The sequence below is a fragment of the Curcuma longa genome, chromosome 21, assembly GCF_044706935.1.
Source record: "Curcuma longa cultivar G26 ecotype Majalengka, Jawa Barat chromosome 21, ITB_CL_G26_1.1, whole genome shotgun sequence".
Classification (NCBI taxonomy): domain Eukaryota; kingdom Viridiplantae; phylum Streptophyta; class Magnoliopsida; order Zingiberales; family Zingiberaceae; genus Curcuma; species Curcuma longa.
This window is the reverse complement of record NC_133881.1, coordinates 13,445,054-13,472,658: the sequence shown is the minus strand read 5'-3', so window position 1 is coordinate 13,472,658 and position 27,605 is coordinate 13,445,054. Positions and strand designations below refer to the sequence as shown.

At 35.6% G+C, this 27,605-nt stretch overlaps 1 protein-coding gene across 2 annotated transcripts; it reads left to right on the top strand.

Annotated features, from left to right (window-relative positions):
• The first annotated feature begins 30 nt into the window (after positions 1 to 30).
• Positions 31 to 26,975, top strand: LOC141814353 (putative serine/threonine protein kinase IREH1). 2 transcript variants are annotated; one of them, XM_074702295.1, is made up of 18 exons: positions 31 to 860; positions 2,753 to 2,823; positions 2,964 to 3,146; positions 3,267 to 4,637; positions 5,433 to 5,605; positions 5,779 to 6,028; positions 6,980 to 7,072; positions 7,161 to 7,298; positions 7,383 to 7,475; positions 15,155 to 15,365; positions 15,446 to 15,531; positions 16,585 to 16,673; positions 23,265 to 23,316; positions 23,412 to 23,468; positions 23,542 to 23,715; positions 23,864 to 23,941; positions 26,276 to 26,442; positions 26,516 to 26,975. In XM_074702295.1, the coding sequence occupies exons 1-17, from the start codon at positions 158 to 160 to the stop codon at positions 26,357 to 26,359; spliced, it is 3,906 nt and encodes a 1,301-aa protein (XP_074558396.1). In that variant the 5' UTR covers positions 31 to 157; the 3' UTR covers positions 26,360 to 26,442; positions 26,516 to 26,975. The 2 variants fall into 2 exon arrangements, with proteins under 2 accessions (XP_074558396.1, XP_074558395.1); XM_074702294.1 differs by having other exon boundaries at positions 7,161 to 7,301.
• Positions 26,976 to 27,605: the final 630 nt, after the last annotated feature.

The following is a 27,605-nucleotide window of genomic DNA, read 5'->3' as shown; positions in this document are numbered from 1 at the left end:
CTCGCCTTAGTCCAACTCTAACCTAATTCTCCAAGTCTCCCATCTCCCCCAACTAGTTCATCCCCTTCTTCTTCCTCCTCCACCTCCTCCTTCTCCATTGCCGACGCCCTCCTCGCTCTCGCAGCAGCGAGACGAGGTGAGGCGACGTGACTGGGCGATGGTGTTCAAGGCGCGCTTCTTTTCGTCAAAGAAGTCGGATTCGTCCTCCAGCCCCGACGGATCCAACAGCCCCGGCGGCTCTGCCTTCAATTCCCCCTCCTCCGCCAGATCCGATAAGAAGAAATCTAAATCTCCCTCCACGGTCCCCTCCCCCTCCCATACCCTCATCCGCGACGCCGTCGAGAAGCACCACCTGCAGCAGCAGCTGCACAAGAAGAAGGATAAGGATGGCAAGGAGTCCAAGGGGAAGGAGGCTGCCGATTCCCTCTCAAACAAACCTTCCCCTCCGACGGCCACCTCCGCCCCAACCAAGCTCCGCCGAATGCAGGCGACGGTGGCTGTGGAGGCCAAGGACGCCACCGGAACGCCTCCGGTCGCATCCTTCTCCCCGATCCTGGCCTCCTCGCTTGGACTTAACCGGATCAAGACTAGATCCGGGCCGTTGCCGCAGGAGGGCTTCCGTGGAGAGCATAGGATTTCTGGTATCGGGAGTAGCAACTTGTCCAGAGGTGCTGGGTTTACTTCGATGGCTGGAGGAAAGAACATTGGTGATAGTAGTAGCAGGTTGAAGAAGGATGGAAGGACCTTAGGCAAGGTCGCTGAGTCGTCTACTAGCTCTTGGGCTGATCGTAGCGCAAGCGGGATGAATCAGTGGTCAACAGTCAGTGCAGATGCTTCGTTTGAGCGGCAGAGTAACATTGGTAACTTTTTGCTGCTCTCATGACTATGTGTATGTAGCGTGCACGATGGTTGTTGATATGCAAAATTTCTTTTTGTGGATGGTAAATTAAGTTGTGAATTTGTTAATTTCATAGTCTTTATTCTGATTGCATGGAATTAATCAATGAATGAACCTCGGCTAAAATTCAATTTTGTACATTTGCCAATGTATCTTCGATGTTTAAACACCCCATACTGCTTACTTTTTTATAAACAAGAAGGGTATCACATAAACTGAATGTAATTTCTTTATGAAATATCCTAAATCACAAAAATTAAGTTTGTCGTGAATCTAAAGGGATTTTGTGAAGCCAAAAAGATATGCATAATGCTTTCTTCAACAAAAAGTATATCCAAATTAATGCACTATTTAGCTGTTAGCCACTTGGATCAAATTAATCAGCATTATATCTTATCTTAAAGCCCATATATAGGCTTCTTTCCCTGGATTTCATGACTTCTCTAGTTGGCTACCACATGAGTTTGGCTTTATGCTTTCTATTTTGCCATCTGTTCGGGAATGTAAGATCCTATTTCCATTCAGCCTAAAAATCATCTAGTACATTGAAAAGTAATGAATCTGTGACCAGAGCACCTTAAGAGAAATATTTTCTTGTTTAGAGAATAAGTAGCTAATGTATTCATTAAAGTATTATAAAAAAATACAAATTGATTCACTATTTTGTTTATAATGTTTATTATGAGAGTCAAAAAGGGATTGGTTCTAATATTTTCTTTTATTTATCACTTGCTTTGTGTATTCTTGAGCAACAAATTTGTTCTTTATTCCTTTGTATGTTTTATTTTCTTCACTTTTTGTTTAAGTGATATTTTTCTTCTTAGTCTTAACAAGATGCAAATGTTGTTGCTTGGCTTATGAATTGCTATCAATCTAATTTCTTTTGATGATCAGTCATTTTCACTATGGTCTGACAGGCATGGTAGGAGATCCTTTATTCTCTTCAATTGTTAGGGACAAATTGTAGTTAACCAGCTGTATTTATGTTATGGTTTCATCTAAACAGTACCTTGTTTCTGTCTATTGTACTATCTACATTTTAGTGTTTGTGAAACTTTTAGACTTTCAAATATTGGCTGTTGTATGCTTTACCTTGTTGCTTTTGGCATCCTATTTCAGCTGATTTTCTGTGGAGATTTTTTATTCCTACTTTTTGTCGAATGCTATCTCGCTGATATAATCTTTATTTTCTGATTAAAAGTGGGTACTGAAACCAAAAACTGAGAATCAATTTGGACCATATAAGATCAATTTTTTTAATTTTTTAAATATATTTGGTCAATTTGGAAATTGTACATAAGTTCAAGTTCTTTTGCTTTGGTTTATTGAGTCTACTGAACTAAAAAAAAAAAAATCAAACCAAACTGTGTATATATAAACACATACTATGATATTGTAATACATATAGATGGTCTCAAGAATTTGTTGTACAGATTGTACTGTAGCTGTGGAATTTTTTTCTAGCTTATGCAAAAAAAATTATGTTTGTTATCTTTTTCTCAGAGTTTGTTATTGTGGGTATAGCAGCGATTATGTTGATACTTGATAATTGTGGACACAAATCAGGTTGTGATGTATACATGAGTTATTTCACATGATCCTTTTAAATTCAGAAAACAGGAAGTAGAAATATGTAAATGTATTAATTTTTATCCTTCAAAGAAAATCAAACCATACTATGCCCACCAAATGCTGCTATATGAGCTGGTTTTCATCTAACACTGTGCTGCTTGCTCAAGTTTACTAGCCTAGTATTTCTATATTTATGAACCTTAGGAAACTTGCAAGACTCTCTACTGAGGTAACAACAGATTTCCACTATATTAATAAACTTACATCATTTTTTCTTTGTAGGCAAAGCTAATGTCTCACGGGGTAAATATGATGATTCGAAAAGCAATGCTACATTTGCCTCAGAAGTGGAGGTAGACATCAGCTGCATTTAGTATTTAATCTGCAGACAGTTATTCAATTTAAAGAAATAGTATCATATTTTGTTGCCATGTATCTTTTGACAATTTCTTATCAAGGAGCCAATAATAATTCCTATCACCTGCCCATACAGTCCCGATATGATGCTTGCGAAACGCCAAAGGAATCAGAATCTCCTCGCTTTAAAGAAATAATGCAGGCTACCAGTGCACCAAGAAAGAAGCCTGGAGATGTGAAAAGTTTTTCCCATGAGCTAAGTTCCAAAGGAGTACGCCCATTTCCATTTTGGAAGCCTCGAAGTACATACAACTTAAAGGTGAATGTTGTACTTTAAAATTTTTTTCAGGCTTATTGTGGCAATGATTTTCTCATATGAATTTTGAGTTTTTGGATATGATAATTAAATATTTTGCCTTGTGATTTCTGTCCCTTACAGGAAGTTTTGAAAGTTATTCAGATGAAATTTGAGAAAGCAAAGGAGGAAGTGAACTCAGATCTGGCAATTTTTGCTGGTGATTTGGTTAGTATAATGGAGAAAAATCTAGAAAATCATCCTGAGTGGAAAGAAATTTTGGAGGATTTATTGATACTTGCTAGGAGCTGTTGTGTTATGACACCTGGTGAATTCTGGCTTCAATGTGAAGGCATAGTTCAGGATTTGGATGACCGTCGCCAAGAGCTTACCTCAGGAATGCTTAAGAAACTACATACACACATACTTTTTATCCTTACTAGATGCACAAGGTTGCTACAATTTCACAAGGAACATGGGTTTCCTGAGGATGGGATGATTATGGATCCAGGATCGAAAATCATGCATTCTGCTGAAGTAGCATCTGTCCCTCCCAAAGATGGTAAATATAGCAGGTTTGAAAAGAACTCTGTAGAGGCAGCTGTTTCAAGGAAGTCCCATAGTCAAGAGCAACATAACTTAAAATGGAAAAGAAGCCAAGAGATAAAGCCTGTTGATTTCTTCTCTGAAGATATAGCAAAGGATGATCCATTTTCTACCAGGGAGCGAATATCTTCTTGGAAGCCTCTACCTTCACCGGCAACAAGGAGCCAAAAAGAGTTTAACCCAATTGTTGATGAATCACTCAATGCTAAAACTGACTCCTTGAATTTAGAAAGATCTTTAGATGAAAGGCTGATCATGTCTAGCACACCTGAGCCAGATACAGTAAGCCCTGTTGATGTGTCCAGGCCTAAATCTAGTTCTTCCAAGCATCAACATCCAGTTTCATGGGGCTTTTGGGCTGATCAGCAGAGTATTTCCGAAGAGGGATCAATTATGTGTCGCATTTGTGAGGAGTATGTTCCTACTTTATATGTGGAAGAACACTCAAAGGTATGTACTGTTGCTGATAGATGTGACCAGAAAGGCTTGAGTGTTGACGAGCGTCTCATTAGAATAGCTGAAACATTAGAGAAGATGATAGACTCTTATGGACAAAAAGATATACATAATATCAATGGGAGCCCAGATGTTGCAAAAGTTTCTAATTCAAGTGTAACTGAAGAATCTGATATTCCTTCTCCAAAACTAAGTGATTGGTCACGGTTAGGTTCAGCTGAGATGTTTGATTGTATTCATGAGTCGGAGAATCCTCTTCTATTTGATGACCTGAAAAATCTCCCATCAATGACTTGCAAGACCCGTCCTAGTGCAAAATCTGATCAAGGAGTGGCTACTTCATCAGCAGGCAGCATGACTCCACGATCCCCTTTAATGACACCAAGGGCTACTCATATAGACATGCTTTTGACTGGAAAGAATGCTGTTTCTGAGGGTGATGATCTTCCACAGGTGGTTATTGCTTGATTGAATGCATAGGCTCTGGTTTCTGTGTGTCAGCAGCCACTCTTGGGTTCTTTCTGTTAGTGATTAACTAATTTATGAAATCTCCTTTTGTATGCTTCCCCATGGATTTTGAAATTGATAAACACATGAACAAACAAATACACAGTTGACTGCTTCATATTTGGTGTTTAAGTGGGGTTTTTTGTCCCTAACCTTTTTGAACTCTTGCTTTGTTGATTTTTGCATGGAAGTCATGCATTAATTATTATTACAACGAGATCTAATTGCTAGTTAATTGTTTACGTTTGTGAATCTACTTGCATGACAAAGTCATTTTAGGAAACGGTGTTATCTTAATGTCTCACTTTGCTGATGCTTAACGTAGAATTTAGATGCCACCTGTTGATTATTTGTTTAATTTTATGCTGCTTTCAGTTCCTAGGAATTTTATATTCCATTTGCAAGTTACTGCTGCTTTGGGCATGCAATTTATCCTCATATCTTAATCAAAGTAGAATATTATCTCTCTATTTGAATAGTTTTGCAAAATAAGATTAATTGTTGTTGATGGGGAACTATGTTTGAAGGATCGACAGATTTCACTATAAACTTTGTTACAATACTTACTGGGCAAGGATTGATTACTACAAATTTCATAAGTAGACCTTTGTAACTCCTACAAAATTCTTTAAATGTTTTCTATTCATAGTTTCTCCAACTGCATGTCATTGTTACTAAAATGTTGTTTATTGCTAATCATCTCATTTATCGTGGATGCTGAATTTTCCTAAATTGGTGTAGATGAATGAACTTGCTGATATTGCTCGCTGCATAGCGAATGCTTCAGCAGATGGAGAAGGGTCCTTGAATTATTTAGTTTCTTGTTTAGAAGATCTACAAGAAGTTATGAATCGGCGTAAACTTGAGGCACTTACTGTACAAACTTTTGGAACACGTATTGAGAAGCTCCATCGGTAAGTAGATCTTTGCATCACTATCAACTATTCCTTCACATTTTAGTTTATATGTTGGTTCTTAGGACTTGAAATTGGAGTTACTTCCACTTGCATACTTCTAGCCTGTTACTTTTCCTTGTCCTGCGATCATATGACTATTTTCAACTTTTTGCCTATGTGCTGTCCTATAGTGAGAAGTGCTTACAGCTTTGCGATTCAGTAGCTTCACTTGATATGGAAAAGGCTGATGTGTTAAGTACTGTTATGGATGAGGAAGATGATGTAGTTCGGAGTTTACGAGCAAGTCCTGTTCATCATCATGCCAGCAAGGATAGAACCACTATTGATGATTTTGAAATCATCAAGCCCATCAGTCGTGGGGCTTATGGTCGGGTTTTCTTGTCCAAGAAAAGAACTACAGGAGATCTCTTTGCAATAAAGGTACTTACTATTGTTGATTCTTAAATATGCCACATTTCTTGAGCTTTGCTTTTAGATGTTTGGACTTGTTTGTTGCTTTGGAGAATTTGTTCTATCATTATCAGCATCCCATATCCTTATTTCAACCTCCTTATTGAATATTTTCCTGCTTATAATATTGTATCAGTTAGGAATGTGTCATTAGAACCATCAATCACATGCACCTTTAGGCAGCTAGTCAAATTGAATACAGATGGTCCATGCCAATAAATTTGTTGGGACCCAGTACATGTAGATAGTCACATCAAAGTGTTTTTCTTGTCTTTTTTCCCAAATGTTCTGATTCATGTGTTGGAAAGGGAGCCTTTATGCAACGGTAAAGTTGCTGCTGTGTGACCTGAAGGTCATGAGTTCTAGTCATGGAAACAACCGCTTACAAAACAGGGTAAGGCTATGTACAATAGACCTTTCCTTGGGACTCTATATTGGCGGGAGCTTTGTGCACCTACTTGCCCTTTTCTAATTCATGTGCTGGTTAATGTTGTTTAAAATAAGCATAATTTGTAGGGTGGTTGTGACGTATGATGATAAAATATGCACCTTCACATGAATATAATGTTTCTGTGTCATGTCTCATGGTCCTCACATTGCATGATATAAACTGTTTTGCACAAATCAACTCAAGACAACTAAACAATTATGAAAGAATAACTGAGCGGCCATATGGATGAGTAAACAAGGACATAATTGGGTGGCGACTTAGGATTCAAATTTGCGACTAGGCATGAGAATTTGACTTGCTTCAGTACAGCTCCATACTAATCTGCCCTGATTTTGGCTACATTTCTCGGACTGCCCCTTTGCCCTGCACAATATTAAGTGGAAACCTTGTCGTTATGGTGTTTGTATCCAACTCAAACTTGTTTTGATGGATGATGACTTGGTGGTTGTTTTTCATATGGCCTTTTGCAGGTCTTAAAGAAAGCAGATATGATACGCAAAAATGCTGTTGAGAGTATATTGGCCGAACGTAACATTCTAATTTCGGTTCGCAATCCATTTGTGGTAAGTTTTTTTTTTTTTTTTTTTTAATTTCCTGTTCATAAGTGGAACATTTAATAGCTTTCTATGATTGGATTGCTTGTTATCCTAGGTTCGATTTTTCTATTCTTTCACCTCTCGGGAGAATTTGTATCTTGTGATGGAATACTTGAATGGCGGAGATCTATACTCGTTACTGAGAAATTTAGGTTGCTTGGATGATGACGTTGCTCGCGTTTACATAGCAGAAGTAGTATGTACTTGACATTTATTTTCTCACAATATTTCTGACTTTGTTCTCTATCCTTATGTAATTGGGGGTACAATTCTGCAGGTGCTTGCACTGGAATACTTGCACTCATTACATGTGGTGCATCGTGATCTGAAGCCAGACAATCTATTGATTGCTCATGATGGCCATATTAAGGTATTGAAGTTCTTTCTGCTCATTGTTCATGAAATTTCTATAAGAATTGATTGTTCTTGGAAAAACTATTCTCCCCTATAAATTTCTATGAAATAAGTATGCTTCTTAACTATTTCGTACTCCACTACAAGGAACAAATGTTCCTACTTTATTCTCCAGATAATATTTATTTATACACTATTCTTCAGATAATATTTATTTATACTCTAGTCAATTCTCCAAGAAATATATATTTTAAATAAGCATGTTGGTTTAAACATGTTAGGGAAGCTAGGTGGATATGGTAGGCTGATGAACATTGCTTGTTCTTTCCATATAGACTTAATGATCTGAATGGCCGAGTGTTCCGAGTAGATTGGGTGGTGTGATTGACTGGGTGCCAAGTTGATTAGGTGGATCGATGAATCGGGTGAGCGGGCTAAAAGGATGGGACGGGCTAGAAGAATGATGATGAATTATTTGAAGGGATATTTTATCAATGTGTGGATTTATTCTTTGTCAATTACTTATATCTTTCTTACAAATCGAATATAGGAATTATAATCGCGTGGGCAGACCAAAAAGATGGAATGGGCTAAAAGAATGATGACCAATTACCCGAACGACTATCCTATCTCCGTGAAGATCTATTCTTTGTCAATTATTTATATCTTTCTTACAAATCAAATGTAGGAACAAAAATTACCTACCCATTTATATATTCCATACATTAAATGATGGAAGTACATTCCTATAATTATCAATTCCCTTCCCTTCGCTCAGTATAATTATTGTGCTGATTAATACCATTCCATGGACCAAACATAACAAGAATGCCAGTGGTTTTGAGTTGGTAATTAGTAGATAAATCTATAACCCCTAAAATTGTTCAAAATATGTTCAAACGCTTAAAATTGATGCATATTCTCATTCATTAAATTTAAAAAATGTATGTCCTAGATATGGTTAATGCAAATAAAGTCACTACCTTACCTTATTATTTTGGAAAAGAAATCAATAAAATCCCAATGAGGTCTGATTTCTTAGTTGACACCGTTGTGCTTTCATGTTACATTTTTTCAAATTTTCTAAAAAATATTAAAAATCCCTTCTTTGAAAGTTTAAATTAACTAAACAAACAACAATATGCCAGATCATGAATGCCACAAGGGTGAGTGGTAATGTTGTCAATGGACCATAGAGTATCCCGGATGGAACCATCCTCTCACTAATAGTACCAATGGAACCTTAGAGTATCCTATCCTCATAATAATAGTACCAATGGACCCTAGAACATCAATGGACGTGATGATATGGGAATAGGGAATTGTGCTTGCTTACCTATTCAACATAACGCTAATGAGCAGCCGACTCTATCACAATGCGTTTAGCCACGAACTTGCAGCATGGCTTCATTAGGTTGCTAAAGATCCACATCAAGCATGGTCCAAAAGGAAATCTCTCTTTCCCAGTGAGTAACAATAACCAGGGTTTGAAATCTCATTTTGTTTTAGTTGAGACGAATGACATATATGCTTCCTATGCGTTGACAACAATTGAGACCTTTTGGTATCTGTAAAATTTGCCGGTTTCACCTATGACATCTTGGTGTGTCTGATACATGCAACAAACCTTTGGCGGTATTAGGCGCGAAGAACTTAAACCTTATTTAATTTACTTTGTCACTTAGTCTAGGTTTACTTGGATAAAACAATAGGAGGGTGGGGGGAGGTAGATAAAACAATAGGAGGGTGGGGGGACGAATGACATATATGCTTCCTATGCGGCTATGCGTTGACAACAATTGAGACCTTTTGGTATCAATAAAATTTGGATCTTTTGGTATCTGTAACATTTGCCGGTTTGACCTATGACATTTTGGTGTGTCTGATACATACAATAAAACCTTTGGCGGTATTAGGCGCAAAGAACTTAAACCTTTTTTAATTTACTTTGTCACTTAGTCTAGGTTTACTTGGATAAAACAATAGGAGGGTGGGGGGAGGTAGAGTTAAAGAGTCATAGTATTGTTTATAAGCATACATTTCTTACATATAATTTTATGCCACTTTCTCTCTTCCTTTCCGTTTGCCTTGTATTTTGCATCCAAATAAACCTAGCCTTACAGGTAAATTAAACCTAGTTTCCATAGTTTTAACTCAGAAAATATGCTCTTTATGTTAATTAAAGTCTTAGATACAACAGTAACGATATACTGTATGATATAACTATCTATTTAAGTAATTACATGTTAAGACCCAATGTGTGGCATTAAGTAATCAGCAAAAACTCTATGTAAATCCACAATTGAAGTTCTTCTTACTATTGTAGTCCTGTGCCATATGGGGAGGGGGAGGGGGAGGCAGGCAGATGAGACTTCTATGTCTTTCCTTATATTGTATAATTATAACTCTCTAGCTTATAGTTGTTAATTGAGCTATGCTACTGAACACGCGTGGTTCAACCAATTGAAATACAAAAATATCCTTAGAGTGATATTTGATTTTAGTGATATAAAATTAAAGAGTTGATCTCATTTAAATGTAAGGATCAATGCTCCCCACTCCCATCACACAAGACACATTATAGTTTTAATACAGATTCCTATAAGAAGATATAAGTGTGTCGTAAAAGTAAATAAAATTATATAATTATAACTCTCTAGCTTATAGTTGTTAATTGAGCTATGGTACTGAGCACACGTGGTTTAACCAATTGAAATACAAAAATATCCTTAGAGTGATATGTGATTTTAGTGATATAAAATTAAAGAGTTGATCTCATTTAAATGTAAGGATCAATGCTCCCCACTCCCATAATGCAAGACACATTATTGTTGGCGTTCTGGATCTTCGTCCCATGTTCCGGATTCTATCCGCTCCGAGAAGCATAGAACCCCATAGGACAAAAATTTTATCCCGCCCGGATCAATCGACATAATCTTCAAAGAAGATTAAGTCGATCGATCCACAGGATCGCCGATTCTAAATTACTTATCTACGGTTTTACATATTCAGTTCTAAGTATAAAACTGCGGAAAATAAATTATACCTGAACCCGGTTTGAACCTCGGAATCTTCTGCTGTATTCCTTGTCTCTTTCTCGGACGTTGTGTGGGCAACGATCTTCCGAGAACTAAGAACTGCAACCTCTGCCGGATGGAGTCTTGGATCGCCTTTCTTCTTTCTTGAAGCAGCTTCGTTCTTCCTTGTCTTCCACCTTGGATCCGGCCACCACCACCAAAAGGATATTCGGCCACCAAAAGGGAGAAGAGAAGAACACAAAAGAAAGAGGAAGAAGAAGAGAAGTGGCCGGCCAAGAGGGAGAAGAAAACTAGAGCAATTGCGAAATCGGAGAGATTTCGTATGCTATTCTGATTCTTGTGTCTCTCTTGGCCGCCCCCTCCCCCTCTCTTTTATAGCCTCCCATGCCCCCAATCAAGCCAATCCCGCCCCCTCCCTTCAAGGGATTGATTTGGATAATTTCCATAAATAACTTCCAAATCTGGAAAAGAATAGGCGTTGATTATTTCTTCCCTTGATTGCTTGGCGGTCCCCCTCAGTTTTTATTTTAAAAAAAAACATTTCCATATCCATGGAGAGAGAGGTGGCCGGCCACATCAAGGAGGATTTGTTTCCATCTTTATATTTAAGAGAAATAAAAACAAACCAAGGAGATCTCATCCATCGGATGCAACTTAATCTCATCTAATGGTTCTAATATAATCTTCTTTAATATAACTTGATCTCTTCGATCCAATGGCCACAAATCATCATGCTTGGGCGTGGGCTATAGAGGGGATGGGTTCGGTTCACCTTGTGAACCGGTTCTTGCTTCCAAAGAGAATTAAAACCGAACCGAAGAGATCTCGTCCATCGGACGCAACTAGATCTCATCCAACGGTTCTAATTTAATCTCTTTTAATCCTCTTTATTCATTTTGATCCATTGGATGCAACTTGATCTAATCCCAAGGATACAAGTTGATCTCATCCACTAACTCATCCTACGGTTGAGAACCAATCTCATCCATCGGTTAAATCTTATCCGACGGCTGAGAACTAATCTCATCCGTTTGATTGCATCTTTTAGAGATTTCTTTAGGCTACAGCAGGGACCTCGAGGAGGTATTGGATCTGGCCTTCTGATGGGTTTCGGATCCCGTATTCAACTCCGAATACACACCTACATCCATCAATAACGATCCATTCCACTAGAGGATCATTATTGCACTACCAATCCAATCCCCAAATTATATTATGGGTTCCTTCTTATTATTTTATGCATTGCTCCCCGTGTTTAAGATATCGTATGTCCATCAATTATCTGAGTTCACTGACAACTCAATAATCGACATCTATGTCCTTGAATAGTACCACTCATCCTTATTGTCAGTCGGACTAAGTCCACTTGCAAGATTTGACATGACAATCCTTATGAGCTCTTCAAGGGGACATCATCAGCCCTACTGGGACACGGATTCCTTCTATAATTAACGGCACACCATATAGATAGTAATATCACCCAACTTACCGAGAATATTTGATCTGACGGAAAGATCTCACCCTTTGGTAAATCAAAGTGATAGTTACTAAATATATGTGCCCGTTTATTATATCGGGATTAAGAGTGCATAAGTATAATAACTGAGGTCTTGTTCAATTCATGAGTCAGCGTAAATTGAACAACCTCAATGGTCCTACTCAATACACACAAAGTGTACTAGTGTAATTCTACAGTCAAGATAGACAGTTACTGAATTACACTACAACCGTTCCCGATGGTTTGTCCAAAGTCATCTTGGTTGTGAGCCTTAATTTATAATTTACAAGGAGCTGATAATCATGATCTTCTGTGTCTCACAGACACCATGTTATCTACAATGTAAATTAATGGGACATGTTACAAGTCTAATCTATTGCAACCATTTGACCAAAACATGATTCCTTTATTTCATGAAATGTTTATATACAAAAGAGCTAGTCTTTTCAGTATACTCCAACATTGTTATATTTTTGTTTTTGGAAGTAAACAAGCTAAGTGAGAGAACATCTAAGAGGTAGGATGGATCAGTCCCACACCATGCCTTTTACCTGTTATGTTCTACCCGTGCTGACTTTTGTCACTTGCTGATATGACCTGGAACTGAGTGATAATATTCCAGGTTGATACTAGTATTGGCACTGATATTTCAATTTTATACCTTGACCTTTATCTACTCAGTCCCAAACCATGTCGGTTATGGTTGTACTTGTGCTGACTTGTGTCAACTGCTGATATAGCTTGGCACCAAATGATAATATTCCAGGTTGATTCTAGTACTGACCCTGATAGTTAAATTTAATATGTTGAACTTTGTCTACTTTCTGTACAAAGATTTTGCTCGGTGGGCCCTTGGACTGGCAAGTGCTTAGGTGGAACCTGTCCTTGCAGGCATGCCAGGACCACGTATATGGTCCTAACATTCTTCCCTCACCTAAACTGAGGCATGCTTTCATGCTAGGCTGATCTACAATCTAGGCCCACAGGCTCTCTAAAATTGAAGATTCACCAAAACTGCTGCTCCAACCTCAGAGGGATTACAAGTGATTGAGTTCAGCAGAAGTTGGATTGGCTTTTATGGATCCAGATGCAAGTTGGTCAATCCAAGTAGGGATCATTATGAAAATGATGCATTTACTTTACTTGTCCTTTAGACTTTAGCTAGTCTGTCATCAATGCTCTTTTTGAAATGATAATGATGAATGAATTTTTTTGGGAGATGAGTTTGTGGTGCTAGAAAAGGGAATCCCAGTAGCCAAGTGATCTTGTCTTAACAGTGATAATGAGAGGAAGGGGCCAGGGCATAAGTAGTTTGCCAGTTAGCTAGCATGGTTAGACTTCTGATTCAGAACCTCTGGAAGCAAAGAAGATGATCAAATAGAATCAATCCTATACAAATAAATACAATCACAATATTTTGAACTTATCACTAGCAGCTTAGTTCAAGGCTTCAGGTAATGATCACTAGTCTTTTTTTTTAAACAAATACAGGATGGTTATCTTTTTTTTAAAACAAATATAAGATGGTTATATTAAAGGAACTGTTTAGGTAACACAGCCATGAAGCACCAGCAGGTCAATATGCAGGCCTACTATGAGAAGTTGGGTCTTATTGCATCACCAAAGTTAATCTCAATAGACTGCCTTTCATTAAATGAATCCACCATTCCCTTTTTTATGAATGTTTGCAGATAGACTTGTACACAAAAATGTGTGTGGTCATGTACTTCTTGTATGTGCATATATGAAGTTCTAGTTGCTGATACCTAAGATTTGTGGGTAGTGTTTACACAAAAATATTGCTAGGTTTTCTCTGAAAACGACGACATACTGTTTCTTGATATTGGAGTTAAAAGGTTAAATTGCTCATACAAAATATTATTCTGCATATTTGAGCCTTATATGCCATTAGGGTTTTTATCGTTCTCAAATAATTTAATGCTTATAATTGGTAATGTTATCCATTAATATTAAAATTATATGAAATGTGAATTTAATCTCTTATCAATATTTTTTAATTATTTGTTTGGACTTTGAAGCTTATTCATTTAATATTTTGGAATGATAGATATATGAAGAAAGATGATTAAAAGGAAATAAGATACAAAGCAATTGAGTTGAAGAGAAAAGAAAATCAAAATTAATATCAAAATTATCATTAGGGAATTTTGGGTAATATAATTCTAACTAAGGTTTAAAATCTCGTGCCATTTTGTTCGATATAGGTGAAATATTTCGTTCCCTCGGAGGACCGACATCGGCATAGGTACACCTCTGCTGCTGGTGCACCTTGAGGCCTCATGGACGCGTCGCACGGGTCCGACGATGCATCCGGGCGTGTCGCACTGGCCCGGCGATACGACACAAGCACGCCTCTGGTGTCAACACACCTTGAGGCCCCACGAATACCTTGCGTGAGCTTGGTGATGCGTCCGGATATGTCGCGCAAACTTGGTGACGCGTTCAGACGCATCGTGCTGGCTCGACGACCGGTCTGGACGCTTCGTGCTAGTGCGGAGGTTGTCGTTGACCTTGCCGCGGGCGCTTCGTGTAGAACAGGGGCGGGAGTGTAGGTTATAAACTTAGGTTTAATTAAATAATTTAGGTTAATAATTTTACTAAACTCTTAGCTATATTTATGATAATTTAGATAGCTTAATTAAAGCCTAATAAAATTATCCCATATTTTTTTAAAAATTAGTTTATTTTTTTATATTTTTAAATATTTAAATTAAAAATTTTATTTTAATTAATATATTTTATATTTAAAAAATATCGAAACTATATCGGTATAACACGATACAGTATTGAAATTGTATCGTCTGGGATTGAAACCTCAACACAGTTGAGATTTTAAATCTTGATTCTAACCAAACATCATTAACATGACTTTTGCTTAAATTAATAACATTACAAGACAATTACAGATGCAGAGAGACATATATGCAATATTAAATTTTATAATTAAAATATGCAATTTTATAATTTTGAAAGGATAAATATTTTGCCCCAAAGTTAAATAAACACCTAAATACCATTTGACATGATTATTTCTATATTCATTTCTGTTTCTTTATTTTATCACATATGATTGAGCATTTCATGTTTCATTCTCTTTGATATTTCTACTATTTTTCTGATTATTCTATATCTTCACAGTTGACCGACTTTGGTCTTTCCAAGGTTGGTCTTATTAACAGCACGGATGATCTATCTGGGCCTGCTGTTAGTGGGACATCATTATATGGTGAAGATGAACCCCAGGTGTCTGTGTCTGAGCAATTGAATCAGCGTGATTCTCGGAAGAAACGGTCTGCTGTTGGCACACCTGACTATTTAGCACCAGAGATACTTCTAGGAACAGGACACGGTTTGTATCGCCTATCTAATTTTTTATGAATCTTAAATCATGTTGTTTCACATCACTTAATAATAGTATTATCTCTGCAGGTGCAAGTGCAGATTGGTGGTCTGTTGGTGTCATTCTCTTTGAGCTTATTGTTGGAATTCCACCATTCAATGCAGCGCATCCACAGGTTTTTAAATTCAAGATACTTGCAGTATTGATGCTCTTTAAGACATGATACTAGCAAAATTATAATAAGCCTGTCATGGAAGAATTTTGATCTTAAAGGCTCATGAATAAGAACTTCCATCATAACCTTACCAACAAGTGTTAATTGCTGTTCGCCAATCTTCTCCGTCACTGCCCTTCAAATCTATTATCCACCAGAAAACTCATTAAAACTATTTCCTTTATATATCCTGTTGATCATTTACATGCTTCACCGTATCTGCTATGGCTTCAAATATATTTAGATTTTTGTCCAATTATAAATTTTAAGAATAATTTTTGTGATGTTCAGTAAGTTTGTCTCTAGCTGAACACTTAGCTCATATGTTTTTATGATTAATTAATTGGGTTATTAGATAATACTCATGTCATGAATTTGGTATGTTCCTCTGCACTTTTTTATTTTTTGGCAAAATGCATTACCTTTAGACTTTCAAAAATATCACTTTTAATTTTATAATTTCATTTCAGTTTGGCTCCATGCTCAACCTTTTTGAGGCTAGCTAATTGTCAATGCCACATGATATTATTTTCATAATTATTGTTAAAAATTGTAGGTAGTACCCTACCTCTTTCATTATTCAACAAGCAAGTAAGCTAGCAAGTCCACTTATTGATGTTATGCTCCTTTGTTCCGCCCAACTAATGATCTAGTTTTCTTTAGTAACTGTAAATGGTTGTTTAAATTGGTATCAGATATCATAAATAAACAATTCATCCTCTTAACTGGCATAAGTTATGATTGGTTTTCATGATTTTCATCTTGTCCAATCTCTTCAACATGTGACAATGACAATGTACCTTCAGATGACTATGCTTATTTATTTGTTTAAGTGAACTGGTGAGTGATAATGAACTTTTTTGTGCTATGTAATAGCTTGGATTCTGGACTTAATCAGTTGCTCAAAAATAATCTCAAAATATTAGGTTATGTTGGCCATTTAACTGCTTCATTTACTTATGTTTATTTAGTGAAAATTACCAAATATTCGCTTTGTTTCTTGACACTTTGCAGAAAATATTTGACAATATTTTGAATCGTAAAATACCTTGGCCCCGAGTACCTGAAGAGATGAGTTTTGAGGCATATGATCTTATTGACAAGTAAGATTTGCACAATGTACACTTTTAATTATTTAATCTGTTTTTTTGACAAGGATTTCTTTCAGTAAACTCGTATATTGCTATTGCATTATTAGTTGTACTGTGATCACTGCCCCTCCTATTATTGTCGTTTCGGTTTGTTTGTTGCCATTTTTGAATGGGGATAATTATCCATGTATGGAGAAAGTTTTTAATTTTTTGATTTCTATTTTTTTTCTTTAAAAGCATATCTGACTCAATTTTTTTTTTTAAAGGGAAACTGATACTTTACTTACCTCTCTCTTCTCAATTTAGCTTTTATTTACTTCTTCTGTATTACATGCTTTTTGTTTTTCCCTTTTGCACTCATAGATTAATTGTTGGGATCTGTTGAATTGCGAGTTTGAGTCCTGTTACTGTTTCTAAAACTTACAAAATGAGCTTAAGTTCTATGGAATGGATGCTAAAAACAGTTCCATATAGTGCAGAGCACTTCAAACTGCTCCATGGTTGAATTCTCTTGAATCCATGTTCTAATCTATTTTACGTCACCAACCTGTTTGTGCTTCAAATCAGCAGTGAAAGTGTAATCTTACTGCCTATTCTTACTCATTGTATTGATCTGTTTTACATTTTGCTTTTGTGATTGTTATTGCTTTTAATTGAAATAGTTTATATTGGGTGTCATGAACCAAGGTATGTATAATGGCTTACTTCATAATGCATAGTACAAGGAATAATGTAAACCAAGTTTTGTAAGACCAAGCTTATTTAAGTTTGGGAAGAGTTGTAACCATGGTTTAAAATCTCGAACTGTATCGGAGTTCGATTTATGACTAGAACGATACAGTTTCAGTTCTGTATCGTGCCGTATTGATATGGTTTTGGTATTTTAAAAATATAAAATATATTAATTAGAAATAAAAAATTTAATATATAAAAAAATAATTTTAAAAAAAAGAAAAACAAAATATGGGATTGCGACACTCGCATATGGTAAATAAATAATTTTTATTATTATATATTTTCATATATATATATATATATATATATTAAATTAATGAGATAATTTTATTACGGTTTAATTTAGCCTATTTGGATTATCTCAACTATAGCTAGGAGTTGATTGAAATTATTAATATAAGTTTAATTAGTTTGATTATTTCTCTTGGCGAAAAAACACCCCCTCTCTTGAGCCCTGACACCTTCATGGTGGCAGGGGAGCTCGCATGATGCTTTTGCAACGGCTGTAGGGTTCCTGCGACGCCTTCTTGGTGGTCGCACGAACTCGTGCCGGTGCCAGTCAGCAGACAGAACGAAATGTTTTGACCGGCACAACATGAGATTTTAATCCAGGGTTTTAACTATTGGGATCATTGAATTGGAAGAAATTCCACTGGTCCACAGAAGTAGATATTTTTAATCTTTTGCAAGCATGTTTTTTTCGTATAATGTTAGAACAAATCGAAATGCAAACCAATCGAGATTTCAATATAAAGGGTATACCATTTTATTGATTGGATTTCTTGTCTTAAAATGAAGGTGCTAGTGTCAAACAAGGAAGAGAGAGGTGGCATTCTTGTTATTGGCACAACATTGATACACAAGTGAGAGAGAGGGAGGAGGGGTGCGAATAGGTCATATGATTAGAATTGTCTTTAGATCTCATTTATAAAGATGGTTCCCACCCTTCCTTTAATGCAGACCATAAAATCATATGTAACTAATTAAAAGATTAGAGAAATTAGGAACTAATTCATAATTTAACAATGATTAATTAGGAATTGATTAATTTTAAAATTTCTAGATGTATAGAAATTTTCCAACTCTTGGGAAACAATTCTCAAAATTGGTTCTTCTATAAATTAATTTTAGTTTTTAAAAATTCCAAATTGAAATTTAATTAACTCGAGTAATTTTAATTTGACCCTCAATTTCAATTGCATAAATTGTCTCTTAATTTTACAGTTAAGATTTATAATTTAATTGAATAAGTTCACCCTTAATTATTCCAATTTAATTAGAATGATTAACTCTAATTAATTGATTAGAAAAATAACTCTTAATTATGCATTTTTTGTCCCTCGAGCTACATAAATTTTATATCAAGAGCTCAAGTCACTTTGTCGACTCCTAGAGATGTTGATAGTGCACTTAAATAATCAAAGTCCTTTTCATCAATTCAGGTGCAGTAGTCTTAATTGGCCTCTAGCATGACATCAAGAGTACGGCTACAACAGTAGGAAGTTGTTGTAGCCAGTAGGCGGTTCCACAAAAGTCCTTTCACATAGTTACCATGCAGTTCAATTTTTTATCATTTTATATGATGACATACTCTTAGGTCCTAGATTAGTGTATGTTCTAAAATTATATGTTTCAAACAACCATGACCTATTGGAAGTAATACCAAGTTGATAACTCTCCTCAACTTGTTTTACTATGCATAGATTTCTTGACCTGGCCACTCATTGAATTAAGTGTTCAATATACTCTCCCATTACCCTGTTACCAGGAGTGATAGGTCCTGAGTTGATTACATGAGGCTAGCAACATAGCCAACCATACGTGTATATGCAACTTTTTCAAAGGTCCACTCACAAGCGTCAAAGTATATTGATTTTCTTATGAGATGACAATAGTGATCTCTAGTTCTTTTATTATCCTTTACCATCTGATTGTGTTTAAGACACTATCACTAACCATAATCTTTGTTTATGTACTGATGGGACTAAAGGGCAATTCCATGTCTAATATTCTGTTCTAACAAAATGAGTTTTTCCCCTCTTAAGAGAGAGCTTGCATTCTCTCCTATGTTGATGGCACTAGTTATCCTCCCTCGTGTAGTCTTCTCTTTGCCATTGACAATTGGTATCAAAGCCATTGGATGGGTGGCTCATCTCAATCTCTCAAAGATCTTTATAGGCTGCAACCCAAATAGAGGGAAAGAAAGGGGAAAGCAAGAAGGTTCCCTTATCTACTTTTGTAGAAGAAAAAGGTAAAGAGAAAGAAGGGAACAGTTTGGAGCCCCTTTTCCCTTTGGTTCTGTCAAAAAATAGATGGAACATAGAAGCTTTCCAAAGTGGTGAAAAGGCTATCTGACTTCACGTCTTGGGAACAAACAAAACTAGGTCTAATTTTGTCATCTTCTCTTATTTGGCCTTTTGACAAGTCCTAAACTAGGTGTCACGATAGGGCTTCAAATTAAAATTTGTAAAAATATCGAAAACCCACGATAAATACAAATAAATGAAGTATAGGGGCCTCGAGTCGTGTTTTTCCAAGGACTAGTAGAAAATCGCCTAATTTGAGCTTTCGATGTCGTATTTTTGGGTTTTCAATGAAAATGGATTTTGGGGATTTTTTTGGAATGAAATGCAAATGGAAATTCAATGAGTTAATGAAATCGGAATGCTATTCAAATGAATTTAACTCCTAATCTAGCAATGCAATTCAATTCAAAGTATCAAACCTATGACTTTAACCATGAAACATGCCATATCTAATTGTGAAGTGTAAATTCAATGTCATCAAATGGCAAGGAATCAAAATTTAAATTTATTGCGTGCTAGACTCTAATGCAAGACTCGGATTCCTCATGAAGCATGAAATGTAGATAGCTATAAGGATTAAGGAAAAGAAATCAAACTAAACTAGTGAGACAATTTGATTTTCAAATAACAAGCCCAACTTGCAATGTATCTATCCAAATCCACCTAAGAAATAGCTAAAACCGAAACTTAAGGCTAGCAATTATGGAAACTGATACATGAATCCCATTTGGCACGCTACAGTGCATTTTCTCAGCATTTCAGAGGTAAAGAAATTGGCAAGCTCAAATCCGAGAATCACAGTTAACTAAACCAAACAAACTTGACTAACAAAAGGAATTAACAACAGAAATCAATTTAGGATTCGAAAGACTGATTAACAGAGGTTGCGAACAAATTCAGCAATGAAACAGAAACAAATTCAGAAACAAACTGCAGAAATGAGAAAAACAGAATTCAGAAACTTCTCCAACCCATCCCTTTTCCGATTGTTCCTTAGCTGGGTGTCAAACCAGCTTCATTGATCCTCTAGAGCCCTCAACGCGATCCCTGGTATTGTTTCCTCGCTTCCCGAACCACGAAATTGCCGAAGAAACCCTCTACAGCACTGACGGTGGCTTGCGCGGCGTCGGATTGAAGCTGCAACTGGATTCTCTTGCTTCTCTTCACTCCGATTGGTTTGATGATGTTGCAGGAGCTAGCCACGAATCTCGGAGAACCCCTCCAAAGCGTGCGGCGTCGGATTAAGCCGCGGATGGCCGGAAATCGCAGAAACAGGGAAAAAGCCGCCGGAGAAAAACTCGCCGCCGCTCCTCGTCCAGCTGCCAAATTATACCCAATCGACCGGTTTTGGATTCTTCAAGGAGCAAGGGATTGAACGGAATTGGTTTGGGAGGAAGGGACTCGCCGTGCTGCTACGTCGTCGCGTAGAGGAGGTTCCGTGGGGAGATGATGAACAGTGTCGGCGAGACACTGTTCATCGATTAATGTTTGGCTTATATACCCTTGATTAATCATTCAATCTCAGCCGTTGATCTTGGAATCCAGCGGTCAGCATTTGATCTAGGCTTTAGGGCATCTTAGAGCTTCCAAAAAATTCAGAAATTTTAATCAGGCTCGATCCAGATCATGTCCTTCATGTTGGCTTGATCAATTTGACAATTTGATTTGATTTGACCGCGGTTGAGCTCGAGTCGGATCCGATTTAGCTCTAAAATCAATAAAAATCCATTTAATGCCAAAAAATCACCATTAAATCATAAAAATTATATCAAACATCAAATTATGCAATATGGGACAAATATGGTCAAATCGATTCAATAAATGATCATTTTCATGTAAAAGCCCAAGAATAAATCGATTTAAAATTAATAAAATCCCAATTCATCACCTTTCCCCCTCTCTTCTCAAGTAGATAAAACCTCTCTCTACTTTCTGACCACTATTCCTCTTCATAGTTTTTTTCCCCTTTGTTTCCCCTCTTCATCCACTCTAGTAGACATACTTTATGGCTTTTTTTGTTCGTTCTGAGGGAAGTAAGTGGGAGCAAATTCCATGGTGGAAGTGACAAGAAGAAATTGAGTGGAAACATTAGGAATTGTACGCTGATTACTTGTTAGGGAAAGAATAGGAATAAAAGAAGATAAAAATATATAAAATTCTGTAATCATCTTCTTCCTTAGCACTAGACCTTGAGCTTTTGAATTACACCGACTCACTTTAAGCTATTGTGACCTTCAACAATCTCTTATTAGAATTGCTTGTTCTTGAGTGGATACTAATTAATTGGAATTGAGATTAAGAAAGAACCAACAATTGATTAGTGTAGAAGCTAGCTTCTCCATTCTCCATACTGATCAGCTACCTAAGTCAGTTGTTTGACAGTAGCAAGCAATTGGGGCATATTTGATTTTGGCTTCAATTGACTTTCTAAAATTACTATATGCAAGATTGTCAATTTGAGGTTCTCTATTATGAACCACTTTGATGAATTTTTAAAACAAGAATCATATTGAATCATGAATTTTATGGTGATCAAATAAGATATATCTATAATAGTTTTATATCTCCATTGATGACAATGTACAAACTATACATTATTTTTTCTTTCATTTCATTAAGAATTGTATTGTTTTATATATCAAACATAATATATCATGGATATGAATTGTGAATTGTTGCGATTCTAACAAGGATGACTATAGGCATATATTTGGAGGCAAACAATTCATATGGGAGAGGATTATAAGATTTTAAACATTTAAATTGATCTTGGAACACTTTGAAATGAGCTGAAGTGTCAACTATCAAGATGACATGTTACTAAAATTGAACCATTCTAAGTGGAGACCAAAACTTTGGCATGGAGTAATTCTGTAAATTTATTGGGTGTAAGAATTAATTATAGGATGAATATGGATAGGTAAACTGACAAAAATTACTTATACAATTAATATGAGTTATTCAATATTTTATCAGGAATACAGATTCTTTTCTTTTAATAATATTATTCAAATTTATTATTTATGTATTGGATAGTGCTATAAACAAAATAAGAAAAAACGTACTTGATCATTGAAAATGGAAATTAAAATTTCCAAATGTATTTTTTTTCAAGAATATTCGATTGCACATTTATGACTTTTCTCCACAACACTAAGGCTTTGTTTGGTTTTGGTTACGGGAGCAGTTCACACCACACTTCACTGTTTTTATTTCTGTTTTTCCATTTCTAATAATTTTCTTAATAATGCTTTTCTTTTTTTAAAAGGTCAAGCATTATATAAGAAATAAATTTTTTATAGAATGATGTCTGAAGGTTAATGACAAAAATCTTTTTTAGATTGTTAATTTTCAATTCTTTAATGATTCTTTTCTAGAAAACTGTAAACTAGATAATTGTCCGTGAGCAAAAGAGTTCAATTGCTTGTTACATATTTCCTTATGAAACATTATCTTTATTTGCCATAAAGGTTATCTTGTGTCTTGTTCATTTATTTGGTCTAGTCTTGGTTTTGGTAGATATTTAGGACACAATTATTCATGATTGCTGTCAAATTTCCAGATTATTGACTGAAGATCCTCATCAAAGACTCGGAGCGAGAGGTGCATCAGAAGTAAGTGTATTGGCATTTCCACTAACAATGGGCACATTTCATATATGGTGAGCTTGATGGTCTTAATTTTTTTATGTGAAAATGCACTCTTCCAGGTGAAGGAACATATGTTTTTTAAGGATATCAATTGGGACACACTAGCAAGACAGAAGGTGACAATTACTGTTATTCTGTTTTCTTTACTATATAATTTAATATATCTACTAATGCTTCAACTTTCCTCAGGCTGCATTTGTTCCTTCATCTGATAATGCACTAGATACCAGCTATTTCACTAGTCGTTATTCTTGGAATCCTTCAGATGAACAGATATATGAAGCCAGTGAGTTTGAAGATTCTAGTGATAATGGAAGTATAAGTGGAAACAGTAGTTGTACAAGCAACAATCATGATGAACAGGTATAGAACTTGTAACATTTCATACTTGCTCACTAGTCCCTAACCACGCATTCAATTGTATTGTCATTTTGATAAATTTATAGTTTATATTAGAATATTGAATTTTGTTTCTCTGTTGATTTCTTCATCTGTGAATTATCTTAATCAGGGTGATGAATGTGGAGGAATTGCTGAATTTGATTCCAACTCGTCCGTTAATTATTCATTTAGTAACTTCTCTTTCAAGGTAATTTAAGATCAATTATATACTTTCTTGTGTTGGCTCATCTTTTTATTTTTTTAAAGTAGATGGCGTTGCAAGTACCATGGGCACTCTTTGGGGTTTCTTAATAAAGTATTGATAATGGAAAACAGCAGAGACAAGATAACATTGTAAAGATTTCATCCTGCATTATTCCGAATGGATATGCTAATCATTGATGATTGTTGGCATCAGTGTTAATAAAGAAAAGAGACAGTAGCTTTTAACATCAGTAACTTCAGTGCAAATGTAGAATCAAACTTGTCATTGGATCCCCAAACGCTTGCTATACAAGGAAAAAGTTGTGGTTAAGCACTTTTTTTTATATGGATCTTCCTTTTCACTTGGAAAAGGTGTAAATTTTACAAGTGGATATGTGACTTTCTAACCTTTCACATCGGGTATGAGTTTGAATTTGGCATTTATATGCATCAAATTTAGAATTCAGTATGCTTTAATGGAGTTTCTCTTGCAACATGCTAGCTAACCTCTATGTCGATCCTAGTAATAGTTGGCATGCATCAATGCTGTACATGGATATACATGGCAAGTACATTAATTGTTTATCAAGAACCACTGGGCCTTGCATTTGTGGGTAGGCTGCTAGAACAAAATGCTCAACCAACTTATTGATTTGGGATAATAAATAAGATTATTTCATCAGTTGTAAAACTAATCAGGTAATTGTGTGATTGGGCATAGGATTATTTTTTGCCTGTGAGAGAACACCAGTAATTCTAAAACCCTTTTTTTTGTAAAATAAATTTCAAATTGAAATATGTCCACCTTTTCCCTTGGTCTAGTGCTTGTGGCTATTTTTGAAATTCCAAACCTCTCGCTAGCATGTGATTGATTTTATTAAATACTAATATAATATATTTATATATACTGAACTCAGTTTGGAGATTGAAATTTTTTCCTGGCATATACCATCGCAAAAATTGCTTCATGTATCATATTTAACAGAACTTACACCATAGATTTTTTATTTTAATTAGCATGTTGAGTATGTATAGTTATGTGAGGCTCTGGAATTTGGTCATGGTTGGTTGAAAAGAAATTTCACATTTCTTGTCGTGGATTCATGATTTCATAGATGACTTGCTAAGTAGAGAGGCAGTTATATCGATAAGGCTTGACGATAATTCACATGTATTGCTGGCCAATATACATGTAGTGTTTTCTTGGTCCATTGGTTTTGTCATCTGTTTATCTGAAGAAGTTTTTCCTAACCCATATTGATCCATCTCAATTGCAAATGTGATGAAGCCATGCCAAGTTGTTTTAAAAAAAACAGGTCTAGGTAGTTCTTTAAAAAAATAATTGAGGCCAGTCCAGTAATGGTTTTGTTTATATTCCTTTGATCAAGTATTTTTAAATTGTGGAAGGTTCTACAGTTTTGGTGTGCTGCCCAATATTTCCAGTGGCATGTGAAAATTTTGCCATGGCATTCATGCCATGAATTGTGAATTAGTTCCAGATCAATTTAGGTTTGAATTTTGTACGCTTGAACCTCATAAAAAACCTGATTTTTCGCATGCTCAACATAATGTTTTCCCAACTACATCCCATTACTTTTGTTGATATCATCAAAACTATTTCCTCTACCATCTTGCTGGAATTCGTCAATAGACTCAATACTGCTGTATGACTCTGTAGCAACATAATGGTGGCATTTTCTATTATTTATCTTTGGCTTGTATGGGTCAAAGAATTGATGTATACCGTTGCTGTTCAAACTGAATGTTTTCTCTCCGAGACCAAAATCATCTGAAAATTTTCATGATGTACAAGCCCTTTAATTGCCAAAATTTGTCAACTAAAACTACTGCTAGTATGCAGCTTTTTAGATCAATGTGTTGTCTGACAGCATGCCAATAATCAATCAGTCTTGCTTGGACACCGACCGTCTTTTTAGTAGGAATCTTGTTGGTTTGTTGGCTGTGCTGTTATTAGAGCAGGACTGACGTTTTTCCTAAGAAAATGATGTAGAAGCTTTGTCCATGTTTAGAAAGTTCATCCTGTATCAATGTCAACTGCATGGATCTTATCTTTATACAAGGCTGTTTCTCTATTCTCCAATACTAGTCCTTTGTGGAATTTCTCATACAAGTAGTTAATATGTTTAACTTAACCCTTCATGTTAATCTGTTTTTTTTAATCTTTGTTTGCAGAAATTTGACATTAAGTTTTTGTGTGGATGCTAGAATAGCCAACATTTATATATTTTCGTAAATTGTTGCTTAACTTACATAGACATGCTTTTTGACCTTTGCATTTCTGTTAACTTGATTCTGAAATCTCCTCTTTGGTGATTAGAATCTGTCGCAGCTTGCATCAATCAACTATGATATTCTCAGCAAGGGTTTCAAGGAAGATACTCGGACCAAACCTGAAACTTAAGTTGGCCATTTGAATGTTGTTTGATCGAAACATTTTTCTGAAAGGAAAAAAAAAACTTAATCTCTCATGTACATCTTGTAAATGTAAGAGCAAAAGATTTTATAATTCTTTTCTCTTTATTTCTTCCTGCTGATTCTAGTTCTTGTTCTTTTCCAGAATTACAGGCTCAGGAAAAACTGCAGGATGGTGCCTTTCACCATGTAGCCCACTGCTGCAGTGGCTGCCTACAATATCAGCGTAGCAAAGAATCCTTTTTGATTCCGTATGAATCGTTCTCCACCAGAATAGCTTTGGCAATGAGAATGATATCTTCATTTATCATCGAGATATCGCAGATAATCCCTTGGATCGGTAATGTCTTCACCTAGGCATGATGTCTTTCTTCTTGCTTCTCGCATGATATGCAAAGGGGGAATAGAGCCTTGTAAAAGGGAGCGAGAAGGGTGAGGACTGGTTGGCCCTTTAACGGTCTAATTGACCATATTTATGCCCCCTTGCGAGAAAATGAGATCACAAGCATTGTCGCTTATTGCAGTCCTTGAGTCCTTGTTCTTCCATGTATGCCATAATCTGTATGTCACATTTTTCATGTTGATGCATTCGATTTTGTGCATGATGTCCTTGTGCCTGCATCACTGGATGTATGAGTTATCAGAAATAAGGGTTTATAAATTAGATTATTAGTTAGATTACTCAATAAAAGGGTTGAGTACATCAGATAAATAAGTTTGAATATTAGTTAGATTATTTTCATGAGTGAAGTTCACAAATTTATTTAATGCTCGATTATGATCTTATTTTGTTCTTCAAACTTTTAATTTAAACATAAAAAATATAACATGTGTGATTTTTTTGCAATGCTATTTGTATCTATTTATTTTTGATATTTTATACATTTTGAAATGTTAAATTATCTAAACTTAATAAGTTTTATTTGGATCAATAATCTGTTTAAATTATAATAGTAATTTTATTGCTAGTGCCTGGTAAAGTTTAATTTCAGCTTGATAATCCTTTTCATAAAGCAGTATGGAGTTTAAAATAAATTAAATTTACATTGATAAAGTTATAATCGTTTCTAATTGGTTCACATAATTTCAATTTCTATTCATTTTATTATTTAGCACTGCAATTTATTTATGTTTTTTTTGGGAGTATTTATAAATAATATGAACTACGATTAAATCCAAGTGAAAGAAAATCAATCTAATGAAGAAGTTTCTGATTTTTTTTTGGAATATTGCAA

Excerpts from the sequence above, each read along its gene's own strand:
- LOC141814353 (XM_074702294.1), top strand. The coding sequence starts at position 158 with ATGGTGTTCAAGGCGCGCTTCTTTTCGTCAAAGAAGTCGGATTCGTCC. Across the intron at positions 5,606-5,778 it reads CGTATTGAGAAGCTCCATCG|TGAGAAGTGCTTACAGCTTT; the intron begins GTAAGTAGATCT and ends GCTGTCCTATAG. Across the intron at positions 23,942-26,275 it reads TTAGTAACTTCTCTTTCAAG|AATCTGTCGCAGCTTGCATC; the intron begins GTAATTTAAGAT and ends TTTGGTGATTAG.